Source organism: Colobus angolensis, unplaced genomic scaffold (genome assembly GCF_000951035.1).
Source record: "Colobus angolensis palliatus isolate OR3802 unplaced genomic scaffold, Cang.pa_1.0 Scaffold158, whole genome shotgun sequence".
In the NCBI taxonomy this organism is placed as follows: Eukaryota; Metazoa; Chordata; class Mammalia; order Primates; family Cercopithecidae; genus Colobus; species Colobus angolensis.
Window position 1 is genome coordinate 6,921,841 of NW_012114688.1, and position 14,857 is coordinate 6,936,697.

The following is a 14,857-nucleotide window of genomic DNA, read 5'->3' on the forward strand; positions in this document are numbered from 1 at the left end:
CGTTTAGCTTTGTTTAGATCCAAGCTTTGCTGATCATCCATTTATATTTTCATAGGAAATATTTCCAGACTCCCTCTCCGCACTGTTGCTTAGGGGTAAAACCAGGGTATGGATGTTCATTAACGACAAACCACCTCAGAGATCAAGCTTAGGGGAAAGAAGGGAAAAAGGAAAAATGAGAAAAAGAAGTAAAACTGAAGACTGAAGGAGGGAGGAAGGTGGGAAGAAAGAGGGGACAGAAAGACACAGAAAGAGAAAAAGATAGAAGGAGAGCCAGAGTGAGAGCGAGTGAGAGAGGCAGTGTGTACACATGTGTGAGTGACAATGTGGAACAGAGAAGGAGAGTATGCCTTTTAAACAGTGAGAGAGGATATGAATGTGGAAGTGTTTTTTAGAGCATGCAAGTGCCAGTGCATGTAAGGATGTGAGAGTATGTGAAGTAGTATGTTTATAGAAATAAGATTTATGAGGGTGAGTAAATGGTACTGGAGGGGAAGAGTGACCATGACTGTGTGTGCCACAGGGGTGGGAAACGGTATTGGGAGAGGGACGAGAAATGGGATTCAAAAGCACAGGATAGGAACATTAAGGAGGAATAAAAAAAAATGAACTAAAAGGAAAAGGGTAAAAGAGAGGAGGAAAGGGGATTAAATGTGAAGAACAGAAATTAAAGTCGTGGAGATAAAAATGAGAAAATATGCGAACAAATTTTAAAAAGGAGGGAAAAAACCTAAAATAGAAAAGGTATGAAAAGAGATATTGGAGGAAAAAAGAGTTACAAGGAGGTGGGGAAAATGGTATAAGAGAAGGAGGAAGGAGAAAAGAAAGAAAACAGAAAGCGGTAAAAGGAAAGAAAGATAAAGAGCAAGAAACCGAGCCTAAGAGTCCAAGTGAGAGGGAAAATAAATTGGAGCAGAGAATCAGCAGTTTGAAAGAGTCGCTTATGCTGGAGTAAAATAGAAACAAACCTTATAAACTTGTCAGACTCTCCAAGAGTACCCCATGACAGTAAAACAGAGACCTTGTGCATTGAGTTTCAAAGTGGCACCTGCCCCTCCTTCTAAACCTGACAGTTCACTCATCCCCAGGCTACTTGGCGTTCCGGCAAAGTGCTTTAGCATCACAAGTCCAGCTTGCTACCTGCCCCAGCATAAACGGGCCGGGGCTCCGGGAAGAATCTGCACCTGGAATTCTTGAGATGTGGTCTTTCCATGATGAGCACCATTAGCATTATTGCTTGTGTTATAAAGAAGGCAGAGTGGGTTCAAAGAGAGACAGAAAGATAGACCGAGACAAGTACGAAAAGCACGCCGTTCTTCCTACCTAAGCACCGCCGTGTCCCCTTTTCTGACCATCATGTTGTCCACGGCAGCCCAGGGGAAGTCCACACTCTGTCCAGCCGGGAGGCAGGAGGGTAGCAGGCAGCACAGGCTGAGGAGCACCGCCGCCAGCCACTGGTTCGAGCAACAAGCACCCTGCACCAACATCATCATGTCCATCCCTGCTAGGGCTGCTCACTCTCCAGCAGCTTTCAGCTCGCACTCCCCCACCCCCTGGTGCTGGCGAGTCTTCCCGGGAACCAGGCGGCGCGCCACAGGATTTTTTTTTTTTTTTTTTTTTTTGGTGGGTGGGTGGGTTTCTTTTCTTTCTTTCTTCCCCCCCTCCTGGTTGTTGGGTGTTGTTTCTCTCTTTTTTGTTTTTCGGTGTTTTTGCCTCCCCTCCTCCTCTTCGCTTTCCCTCCCTCCCTCCCCTCCCTCCCCCTAGCACCACACTACACCTCCTCTCGGTTGCTTTTGGCCGCGTCCGGAGTGTGTCTAATTCTCGGGCGGCTCGCACACCATCTAGCGAGGAGGCGAGCGCGCCGGAGAGTGAGGGAGGAGGCGCGGCGGCAGCGGAGGAGGCAGGGCGAGCGGCGGCGGCGGCGGCTGCAATCGCAGCACCAGCAGCAACAGCAGCAGCAGAAGCAGCGCGGGGCGCTGCGCCGGCCGCCGGCCCCCGGGCTCGCGCGCGTTGCCAAGCGGCCGTTTCCTTAGCAACCCCGCCCGGGGACTGGGGATGGAGACGGGGGGGTGGATTTAAAAAAAAAAAAAAAGAAAGAAAGAAAAAAGAAAGCAAGAAAAAAAGAAAAGAAAGACAACGAAAAAAATAATTAGGAGGAACTGTATCACAATTATGCAAACCGAGGGGGAAAGAGAGCCACCGTAGAATGAAGGCTTTCCTTACTGTCGTAAGCGCTAGAGGGATGCTTTGCTAGAAAAGTCTGCGTGTCGGGGCTGGGGTGAAGAGAGCTGAGGGGCGCTTTCCCTTCCCTCACCGGTGCGTTTTACCTCTCGAGGCACCGTAAGTTTGAAGTCCTCCAAGTTGTGGTCGGCGCCATCATGACGCCGGCGACTGTGAGTTGTTTTTTTGTTATTTTCTTCTAATCTCGCCTGGGTGGCTACGCTGCACTTAACGAGGAGCCAACTAGTTCTCTCTTTGCCTTTTCTCGGGAATAGGTAGGGAACGGTGGCGGGGCTCTGCTTGTTTGCGGGGACACGAGGAGGTGCAAGGCCTTACGGTAGAGCAGCTTGCGTGACTGTGGGGGTCGGCCAGTAATGGATTGCAGGACGCCCCTCTTTCATCTGTGCGTGTTGACACTAAGTTGTGTGTGTGAGTAGGGGATTGTTTATGGTCAACATGGAGTGTGTGTGTGATGGAGAGTGTGTAGTACGCGCGGAGGCCAGCGTGCGCGCGGGGGCCTGTGCACGCGCGGCACGCAGGCGCGCTGGGAGGCACGGGGCGGGTGGTGCTGGGATGCAGAGTCGGGAAAAGACTGCAATCAAGTGTTTTAATTGTGTAGAGCCAGGCAGTAGCGTTATGTAAGAGGCAGTGTAACCCATTTGAGCCTATCAGATCGGCGCATCTGAGTCAAGGCAGGGTACAGTTAAGGGTTTAACGAGTCGCAGGGTTGTATTTCTTAACAATCCCCAAACCGGGTTGAACAGGCTTGCTCCTCCGCGGTGCGGAGCGGTAACCTCCGCTTCCCCATGCAGCAGCCCCTCCGCAGCTCGCAGGGCTGTTTTCAGCCCTGCCCTGGCCCTAGGCAGAAGGAGATACTAGGCATGGGGCCACCCCCTACTCTTTTTTTCTTCTTTCCTTCTTGAACTCATTTCCAGTTTCAAGATCCCTAAGCTTTTCCGGGCCATTTGCAAATCAATGCGAGAATCGAGGCTGAGTCGTTAGCAGTTACACCAATCAATCTTGTTCAGCGAGGAGTTGGGGAAGCAGAGCGGGGAAGTGATAGTGGGAAATAAGTAATTAAAAAATAAGCTCCCTCCCCCTCACCCCCAACTTTTTCCCTTCCTTCACCCCATCCCCCTTTAGCAGTCTTTGAAGAGGATTTTCTTTGCCAGATCCCAGTTCTTCTTCCTTTGGAGGAAATAAAGCAAAACCTCACAAGTACCTAACTCGTTTTCCATAATGCTAGCAGGGTCCTTTGGCAAAGCGCACCGAAGCAATACTCTCTGCAGGGGTCAGCATCCGGCTGCCTCCCCAGACTAAGCTCTTTACGAGGCAAGCAGGGAGTCGTTTTGCTTGGTGGTAGCAGTGTTCAGAGTGATTTTTATCGCCATGCACGGGGATATATGGGGAAAGGGAAGGGTTCCCACCACCTGTGACCACCCAAACTGGCTTATCGAAGAATCCTTAACTAGCAACACCTCCCTGCTGAACTGATACTCCAAGGCTGGGCAGTTAACGGAGACATTTGAGGCAGGAGTTACTGATATTAGTATTCAGCCCTAACTCTCAAAACCGACTCGGAAATTGAGAGTGCAATAGTTTCAACCGCATTTTGAAAAATCAATAAAATGTTAGTCATTTGCGGATGAATGAAAACATTTTCTTTACCGTGTGGTATGCTAGGGAAATAATTGTCAAATGACAGACTTTCACTAATATCGCCAAATACCTAGCTAACACTGTCATCTTGTTAACTGCATTTTTCTATCTTGTGTGGCATGCTGATGGATAAAGCGTAAAATTATCTAGGGCAAACGGGGGATAAGAATTGACATGTCACATACATGGGCAAAGCTATACAGTATTATTTAGCATTTCACTAGAAACGAGCTAGATTCTATTGAAGAGACACAGAAGGTATAGCTTCCTGCATTGTGACTCAGTTTAGTGCTATTTTAAGCAGGGATGGGGGTGCCAGCGTTTTCTAGTACAAGCTATGAAAAGCATCCTTTTTCTAACTGCCGTTTCCCAGAGATCTGACATCTTCAGTGCCCACGGGGGTGGGGTGGGGGTGTTAGGAGGAGGGATTTCTTTGACCAGGGATGGAGCTATGCAGCAGTTTTAATATGTACAACAACCCTTCAGGCTTGTAAACGGAAACTCGAGACACTTCTTTTAAAGACAGTTTCTTTTCCTTATTTCTAGTTATTATCTCAACTACCATTCACAGATCACACTTAACTCTTGGAAACCCATCTAAAGAAAGCAATGACTGAACTTAGTATATAGATGTCTGGATTATGGGGGAAATTATTTACAGGTAGGTCACTATTATTTACAGGAAGTGCAAGAATGTCAGGTAGGGCAGCCTCTCTTGACCCTTGTACTTCTAGTCTTCTGACTAAAGAAAATGGATTTAAAAGCTCTTATAACTTCCTATTCCCTAAACCTTTCTAAGGGCAAAAAATCTGACAGGCTTTTACATTGTTTCTAATATTTGCTTTTGAGGTCTTGGAATTCTTCCAAACAGAGACTTAAATTCGGGCTGTCTTGACTCTTTTTGAGGAAAAATCGGAACAAAACCAAACAACAACAAAATGAGGAAAAAAGAAAAAAAACTTAAATAGCAAATAGTTCCTTAGTAGAATTTTTTTGAAGTAGAAGAATTGGTAATAGCATTGTGTAGAACGTTTTAGAAGCAAATATTGGAGTGGGTTATAATGGGTTACTCCTTTGGTTAGAATTTTAAGGAAATGACATTGGAATTAATTATTATTTCTTTATAATGATGTACCCTTTTTCGTTTTAAAAGCTCAACTTCTAGTATTTCAATAAATGTAATCATCAGTAGGGAGTTAATATAAAAGGAGTAAGATGGAGCCTGATTGTGATAGCAGATTATTTCATTATCTAGATTGATTTCACTCCTGCCTTTCATGCCCTATGACCTGCATTTTGAATCCCTAAGGATGTTGGAAAGCGTAATGTTATAAGGAACCTTCTTAAGCTTGTTTACTTTAATAAACTCAATTTTTATTCAACAGTGTAATTGTGATTGTTAGGATGGAAAAAGAATATAAGTTTACATTTGTTTATTGGTAGTAAATGAGTAAAGCCAGCTTCATCTTTCATGTGTTTTTTTTTAATTCATTAAGTTCTAGGGTACATGTGCACGACGTGCAGGTTTGATACATATATATACATGTGCCATGTTGGTGTGCTGCACCCATTAACTCATCATTCACATTAGGTATATCTCCTAATGCTATCCGTCCCCCCTCCCCCCACCCAACAACAGGCCATGGTATTACTGTGTGGGCATGAGAAGTTTTAGCCAAGACAGGTCCCAGGATCTAATGGAAAGAGCCAATGAGATAACTTTGTATTTCCTGAAGGAGTCAGTCAGGAAGCCCTTATAAATTGTACCTATGAATAACAGCTCTCTAACTTGGTCCATAGTTGATTCTCTGTTTGAATTAAGTTGCTTTAAGTTTGGAGTACCTTGCCGACTAAAACTGATGTATACTGATGAATTTCAGATCAGGGTGAGAAATAAGAACTTCCAGAAATGTGTTGGTAGAGGGGGAATCTTCCACTACAGAAGTGTTTCTCAATCTAGGCCCTTTTGACATTTTGGTGCAGGTAATTATTTTTTTGTGTGGAGCGTGGGGACTTCTGTGTGCATTGGAAAATGTTTATCAGCATCCCTGGCCTCTATCCAGTAGATGTCAATAGTTGTGATACCCAGAATATCTCCAGGCATTGTTAAATGTCCTGTGGATTGGGAAGGGGATTACTCCAAGTTGAGAACCACTTCATTGTAAGTTATATTTCTAAAATATATACCATCTTGTGTTTTCAAATAAAATCATAAAGCAGATTTTTGGTCAAAAGTATCTCATTTGAATTCTATAGCTAAAAAAAGAGCTCCTTCTCATCAGTTCAATCTCTACATTTACCTGCTGTGTGATTTAGTAGCCCAGCTTACCACAGATGTAATGAATTTAATGGCTGACCACAACAAAATACCTTTCTATGATTTCTTCCTAGATTGTAGGAGACTTGCTCAAATAACATTACAATTATACACTAACAAATGTCTTCTGTATTCTTGTAATGTATAGTTTGGTTATATATGTTATTGTAAAGTAGGCGGGAAGGGGTCTTTTATTTAAGCAAGTGTTGAACTAATAGTTCTTTGAAAGGAAATCATCATTTTGTGTTTTTTTTTTCCCCCAAATAAAAGTATAAGTAAATGGTGAACTTATTTTGGGCAATAACCCATGTAAATCTTTGCATTCTTTATGTTGTGACAGCTACAGATTATTCACTCTGGAAATGGCTATTGCATAAAGAAGTGGAAAACAGCAAAAAGTTATTTGCCTATTGGGTCACTCTATTTAAATATCATATATTTATTCAGTTATAATTTATCATCTTATCTAGTCACCATCAGCATTGAGGGTAAGCAAAGAAGTTAGAAGTGTATATGTGTGTTTGTATGTTTGGAGGAGTGTGGAGATACTCTACTTTCAACGTTCTTCAAACCATTTCGATAGAATGGTCCTGAAAATTGCACCTAAGTAGTTAAACAAGAAAGAACAGTGTTACAATGGGTGTGGGTAGAAATCATTTTTAAATAACTGAAATTTCTACTCTTTCTACTTGTATGATAACAAGTACAGCTTTTACTACATTTCATTATATAGTTTACAGTGGGTTCCAGGAAAACCAATAATTACTATTTATTTAAGATTTTTTCTCACATATTTCTAAAAAACTCAAGCATCTCTATTCAAAAATAAACATCAAATTTGATACTTTATAGTGGACTATGATGAATGTAAAATCTTCTCCCAAGCAGTTATTCTGTTTTATTTTATTATGTAATTTCTTTAATTTCCTAAAAGATTCTGATTTTTATTGCAAAGGTGTTTATCTTGTATATTTTCAAACTCTACTATGACTTGTTAATTTTGTTCCTTTAGCATTTTATATATTTTTTCTATAATTGATACATGTGTGTCTGTGTATATGTGTGCCTGTATAGACGGGAAGTACCTCACTGTGTAAACTTACGAAGACATCTTGACTGGAACTGGTAACTTTTAATTTGGGATAATTTTTACTACTAATATAATTTTCTTAACACAAGATTGTGAAAACATAGATTTAAAACATTGCCCTAAGCAGAAAGAAGATAACTGTTGCCACTTCGCTCCATGTTCACTTCTAGCAACTATTGAGACTTTTATTGCTCTTGTTGTAAGTTATGATATTCATGGATAAGTAAACCATTGGTTTTTCTTAAGATGAGAAAGAGTCAATCGGGTTTGAAGTGGAATAATTTTATATCAAATACCTTTCCATATTTATAACAGCCACCCATGTTTATGATATTTTTTTTTCGTTCTGAAATACACATTTTTAACAATATACTTTTAGAAAAGTGCATAGAATGTGAAGTTACCGATTAGGGAAGCATTATTTTAAAGTTAACATCCATTTCATTCCACACTGATTAAGAAACAGAAAATTACCAACACCTCAAATGCCTTCTGCAAGCCTTTTTAAAATTATAACCCCAATTTTCTTCCTTAAAAGTAATCCCTGTAATTATTTCACCATCATCATTTCCTCATTTTCTTTACATTTTTACCATTTAGCTTTATATCCCTCTGAGAGAATGACTGGCTTTTATATGTACTTGTACAAAGCCATAATGCATCATACAACATGTAATTATAGCATATGCTTTTTTGTTTCTGGCTTCTTTTGCTTAACATCAGATGTTAGAATTCCTCTGTGCTGTTGTGCAGCTGTTGTTCCTTCATTTCTTGAATCCACATAGCATTTCATAGTATATCTATAGGATTATATATTTATTCATTATATTTTTGGCAGATATTTTTTATATTACTTGTCTATTACAGACAGTGATGCTATAAACATTCTTCGATATCAGTACAGAAAACTTCTAGATTGCACAAAGCTGAGCTGCAAGTTTTTGAGAACACTGACTGTGTCAGTCAGGGTTTGCCACAGAAACAGAACCAATAGGAAGTATGTCTGTGTGCATATACATATATGCACGCATTTTATATATTATATGCATTATATATATATACACACACACAAGGAGAGACAGACAGACAGAGACAAAGAGAGAGATTATTTTAAAGAATTGTCTCATAACTGTAGAAGCTGACAAGCCCAGAAGTCCAAAATCAGCAGAGTGGGCTGGGAGACTAGAGACCCAGGGCAAAGTTGATGTTACAGCTGGTGTCTGAAGGCAATCCAGGGTTAGAATTCTCTCTTCCTCAGGGAACCACAATCTTTTGTTCTATTAAGATCTTCTACTGATTAAATGAGCCCCACCCACATTATGGAGGGTAACCTACTTTACTCAATGTCTGCAGATTTAAATGTTACTCTCTTCTAGTAGGTATTCTGCATAGCAACATCTATACTGGTATTTGACCAAAAATCTGAGTAGCATAGCCTAGTCAAGTTGACAGATAAAATCAGCCTTCACATTGGTTTACTTCCAGTTCACCAGTATGCATGATGGGTATGTCTTCCTCATCTCAGCTTAAAGAAGGTTTTTTAAGATACCAAGACTGAGGTGCCCCTGTACTGTATTTTTTGTCACCTCAACTCTTTGAAACTGATAAAATTTCAGATCATGGTTATACTATACATTGTCTTTTATTTAGATAGAACCAAATGCAGAACATTAATAAGGCTTTTTTTTTCTTAAATGATGACAGCAAAAACTGTAGAAAAGGCTTGGTTTTACTGTTGATAATATTGTTTGTGTTTGTTTTCATCATAGATGTTGAAAAATGTTGCTATTTGAAACTATATGTAAACTATAATGTGGGGAAAACCGGTGTGGAATTAGGACAGATTACAATGTTGAAGCATTCCTACTTAGAATCAACTTCTGCTAGAGTCAGTTGAATCCTATGAACTGAACGTAATGCTCACAAGAAATATTGTTGAGAAATATTATTGGTTCAAATCTAGGACTTGCCCAGCAAGTTTTCTGAGTTCAGGTTTAGTTTTGAATTGGCCTTATAATCTTATCAATACCAGTCTCTCTCTCAAAAGAAAAAAAAGAAAAAGGCTTTCAGTCACCTCTAGGATTTGAACAACCACTAATTTGTTCTTCATCACTATTATTTTGTCATTTTGATAATGTTATATAAGTGAAATCATATAGTGTATGACACTTTGAAGTCGGCTTTTATTCACTCAGCATATTGCCCTTGAGATCCGTGGAGGTTATTTCTTATGTCAATATATTTTAGATTTTTTTCTTTTTTTATTGTTGAGTAGTCTGTGGAATGGATGTATGATAGTTTGTTTAACCATGCACCTATTTTAGGACATTTTGATATTTCCAGTTTGGAGCACGTACAAATAAAGCTGCTACGAACAATCATGTACAGGTTTTTGTGTGGACCTGTTTTTATTTGTCTGGAATAAATACAATGAGGTATGATTGTGATTTTGTATGATAAATGCATGTTGACCTTTTAAAAAAGAAACTGCCAAGCTATTTTGCCATGACTGTACCATGTTACATCCCAACAGCAATGCATGAGAAATCCAGCTTCTCTCCATCCTCACAGCTTTTCCTATTGTAACTGGTTTTTATTTTATCTCTTCTAATAGGTTTTTAGTGGTTCTTAATTTTGATTTTAATTTGCATTTCCCAAATGACTGCTAATGTTGAACATCTTTTTTTGTGTGCTTTTTTACAATCCATGTATCTTTGTCAGAGAAGTGTCTCTTTGTTTTGCCCATTTTCTAATTGGATTGTTATTTTTTCTCACTGTTCAGTTTTGAAAGGTTTTTTTTTAAAATATATTTTAGCTCTGAGTCCTCTTTCAGATATGTGGTGGTAAATATTCATCCAGTCTGTAACTTTTCTTTTCATCTTCTTAATATATTTCATAAAGCAGAAGTTTTAAATTTCAATGAAGTCTAGTTTACTTTTTTTTTCCTTTTATGAATTATGCTTTTGGTGTCATATCTAAAAAGTTTCACTAGGCACTGTTTTCTGAAGATTTTCTGTGATTTTTTGTAAAGGTTTTTATAGTTTTCTATTTAAATCTGTGACTCATTTTGAGTCAATTTTTTTACAAGGTATGAAGTTCAGATAAAGTTGCTATTTGTTGCTTTGTTTTGATTGTAGATACTCAATTGCTCCAACACCATTTTAGCACCATTTTTTTTGAAATGGCTATATTTCCTCCATTGAATTCTTTTGCATCTTTGTCAAAAATTAGTTATGTAGGACTATTTCTGAGTTCTCTATTCTGTTCAATTAATCTATGTATCTATCCCGCCACCATTCCTGGTTATTTTAACTATATATAAGTCTTCAAATGAGGTAGTATAGTACCTCCCACTTTACTTTTATCAAAATTATTTTAGTTCTTCAAGTTTGTTTGTATTGCTATATACATACAGTTAGAATAAGTTTGTGTATGTCTAAAATATTGCTAGGATTTTGACAGGAATTGTGTTTAAAATATATATCAATTTTGGGATAATTGGGATAATATTTATTGAGACTTTCAATCCATGAGCATGGCACATTTCCTATTTACTTTGAACTTCTTTAATTTCTTGAAACAACATTGTATAATTTTCAACATACTAGTTTAAGTTTTGTAAGATTTATACCTATTTCACTTTTTTAACCATTCCTAATATATGGAAATAGAATAGCTTATTATATGTTAATCTTGTATTATCTAACTAAATTCATTTATTCTAAGTTTACTTTTATATTTCTCGGGATTTTTGACATATATCATTGTTTCATATATGCGTAAGATTAGTATTCAGTTTTTTTTTTCTGTTCAATTGATACATCTTTTATTTCCTCATTTCTTTTTTTAAAAATTTATATGGCTTTATTGTTGTGACTAGAACTTCCAATACTATGTTGGATAGCTGTAGTGAGTGTAGCCACCCTTGCTTTTTTTTCCTGATCTTCAAGGAAAAGCATTCTGTCTTTCATCATTAATTACGGTATTAGCTGTGGAGGTTTTTTGTTGGTGGTGGTTTTTTGTTTTGTTTTGTTTTGTTTTTGGTAAATGTTCTTTATAAAATTGAGAAACTTCTGTATTCTTAGTTTTCTGAAAACTTTTTTTGAAAATCACAAATGGTGTTGAATTTTCTTAAATGCTTTTCCTGCATCAGTTGATATCGTGTGTTTGTTTGTTTGTTTGTTTGTTTAATTTTGTAGTCTGTTACTATGAAGGATAACATTGACTGTTTATGGAATACTGACTCAGCCATTTTTTAGTTGTTCTATCAATTATTATCAGAGGAGTGTTGTAGTTTCCAACTATGATTTTAGATCCATCTATTTTCCCTTTTAATTTTATCAGGTTTGGTTCACACATGTTGCAGCTCTCTGGTTTGGTAGTGTACATTTGGGATTGCTATACTTTCCTAAGAGATTGACTCCTTTCTCCTTAAGTAATGGTAATCTCAGCCCTCAGCAATTTTCTATGAAGTGTAAGATATCTAATGTGAATTGAGCCTCATCTGCTTTCTTTTGATTCATGTTTGCAATGGTATATATTTCTATGTTTCTTTTTTATAATTTCTCAACCTACATATATTATTAAATTTGAAGTGAGTTTCTTGTAGTCACCATATACCTAGGTCATATTTTCAATCTACTCTACCAAATGTACATTATTTAATTGGCAGATTTCATTTACTTACTGATGTGTTGGAGATTAATTCTACTGTTTTAATTTTTTGTTTTCTCTTTGTTCTCCTTGTTTTATTTTTCTTCTCTGTTTTCTGTTTTCCTGCCTCCCAGTGGGTTATTTGAACAATTTTAACAATTGTATTTTGATATTTTTTAGTGTGTCTCTTTGTATAGGATTTTTAGTGGTTATTCTAGGTGTTATATGCAGCAACTTGTCAGTCTACTAGTGTCACACCTTACTTTATGAGCTAAGTGTAGAAATATCACTACCCTTTGAATCTCTTTTGCTTCCCAATTTAAAATTGGCTTCAGTATTTTTTCTGCATACATTGAGAATCACATCAGAGCATTATACATTTTGCTTCAACCGTCAAACATAATTTAGCCCACTCAAGTCTAGGATGGTATATTCTGTTTACCTATACTTTTGCTCTTTTTGTCTTCTTTGTTCTTCATTGAAATAAAGTTTCTAAGTTTCGCTGAGAATTCCTTGAAATTTTTATCCCTGAACTGTATTTTTGCTCAATACAGAATTTTGAGTTGACAGTTCTTTGCTTTTAGCGCTTGAAAAATGTTTGGACGAACAGAGGCAAGATGGTGCACTTCCGGGTTCTTCTTCACCACCAGCTCTTCCCGCTCACGTGAAAATGCAGCCGGCGCCCAGGAAGGTGCAGACCAACCGGGCATGCGCCAGGTGACGTCAATCCAAAGAGACCAAGATTTACCTGGTCGCACCTGCGGAACGCCCCCCGACTCGCCGGTGCCCCGCCTATTGCCCTCCCACTCCTAGAAAAGCCGCTCTCTGCCAGTGAGCCACGCGGCCTTCCTCCAGCCCCACTGATGTCGGGATGCAGGAACCCCACCCGAGAGCCCCACCGGGGGACTCTGCTGGCCTCCTCTGCCGGAGGCCGACAGACTTCTCCCTACCCACCTTCTTTCCCTGAAGCTAGGTAACCAAAATAAACTTGCAGTTTTGCTCCTACACTTGCCTACCTGCTGGTTCTTTTGTGCCCGCTCGGCTGCTGGTCTTAGAAAAACAAATCAAAAAACATGCAACACCTTTTTGAAATTTATAGTTTCTGATAACTCTTGTCATTCAAAAATTTTTCCCCTGTAGGTTGTTTCATTTCATATGTGCTGCTTTCTCTTATTTTTTTCTGTATTGAGTGTTCAGAAGTTTTACTATGTTTTCTCTATTATTAATTTCTTTGGGTTCAACCTGTTCTAGGTTTGCTGAATTTTTTTTTTTTTTTTTTTTTTTTTTGAGACGGAGTTTTGCTCTTGTCCAGGCTGGAGTGCAATGGCGCTATCTCGGCTCACTGCAACCTCTTGCCTCCTGGGTTCAAGCAATTCTCCTTCCTCAACCTCCCAAGTAGCTGGGAATACAGGCATGTGCCACCACGCCCAGCTAATTTTGTATTTTCAGTAGACACAGGGTTTCTCCATGTTGTTCAGGCTGATCTCAAACTCCTGACCTCTGGTGATTCGCCTGCTTCTGCCTCCCCAAGTATTGGGATTATAGGTGTGAGCCACCACACCTGGCCTAAACTTCTTGAATCTGTAGATTTATGTCTTACAGTAAATTTTTGGATATTATTCATCATTTTTTTCAAATACTGTTTCAATTGCACCTCATTGTGTTTTTGAAACTCTGGTAACACAAATGTTAGATCTTTTGTTATAGTCTCACATGTCCCTGAGGATTTATTTTATTTTAGTCTACTTTCTCTTTGTGGTTCACCCTAAGTAATTTCTGTTCTTCTATCTTCAGATTTACTGATTCTTTATTCTATCTACTGTTGAGCCCATTCATTGCATTTTAAATTATGGTTATTTTATTTTTCTGTTCTAATTTTTTTTTTTTTTGCATCTTTTATTTTTTGACTGAGACTCTTTTACTTTGCTGAGTCTCTTTGTCCACACTATTTTTTCATTTCTTTTGAGCATATTTATTTATTGTTTATTAAAGCCTTTTTGTAATACCCTTGTTTGATAATTCTAATATCTGTGTAATTTTGATGTTGGCATGCATCTATTGATTTTTTTGCAAGTAGAAATGTTTTTGGTTCTTAGTATAGTAAATAATTTTTATTAAAAACTGAATATAGAAATTATTTAAATCATCTGTTTTAGCAGTTTTCCTCTGATACCTTTCCAAGGGGAAAGGGGTCACCACTTATGAGTGCCAGACTGGAGTGAAAGTCTAGGTCTCCAGCTCAACTTTCCTCGACACCTGGGGAGAAATAACTCCATGTTACTGATGAGCTGCTGTGGAAATTCAGGTTCCTTGCTAGGCCTACTCCACTGAAATTCACGTTCCTTGCTGGGCCTACTCTACTCTAGCTGGAAGGGGAATTACTGCTCATTACTGCTTCCTACATGACCTCTATTAATACGATAGTGGAGTAGGGGAAGGGAAGTAGCCTCTTTACTTACGAGTGGTAGTTAAATTTCTGGCTCTCTACTAGGCGCCCTCTGACACCACCTCAGTCAGGAAGGGGAGACACGTACCATTATTGCCTGGTGTGAAAGGAAGTCCTGATTCTTCAAATCAGCCTTCTCTAACGCTTTCCTGGCAGGGAGGGAGGTTTACAGAGCCTTGCTGCAGCCTGGTGAGAGTGCAAATCCAGTCTCCTCATGGTCCTTTGCTGGCAGAGATGGGGTGGGGCTGCCAATATTCTTTGTGGTATTTGACTGAAGTAGATCCATTATTGTCTAAAAGCTTTTTATCTCTTTAGGTTGCCCCTTTATTAGTATTTGTTAGAGAGGGCATGCTTTTGTTTTGGACTTTTAAATCTATACTGTTGTGGTTTCTGAGTTACCAGCTTCTTTAGCACCTAGTCTGGAATACATGAGGCAAAAAGGAAACCCCAGGAACTCGCCATTATATTTTCT

At 38.8% G+C, this 14,857-nt stretch overlaps 1 protein-coding gene across 2 annotated transcripts in view; it reads right to left on the reverse strand.

Annotated features, from left to right (window-relative positions):
• NEGR1 (neuronal growth regulator 1) overlaps positions 1-1,702 on the reverse strand; it is a 909,299-nt gene extending 907,597 nt beyond the window's left edge. For both annotated transcript variants that reach the window (XM_011936916.1, XM_011936915.1), the window contains exon 1: positions 1,324-1,702. In XM_011936916.1, coding sequence (XP_011792306.1) covers positions 1,324-1,499 — 176 coding nt within the window. In that variant the 5' untranslated portion in view covers positions 1,500-1,702. The remainder of the gene's footprint in view (positions 1-1,323) is intronic.
• Between the last annotated feature and the right edge of the window lie 13,155 nt (positions 1,703-14,857).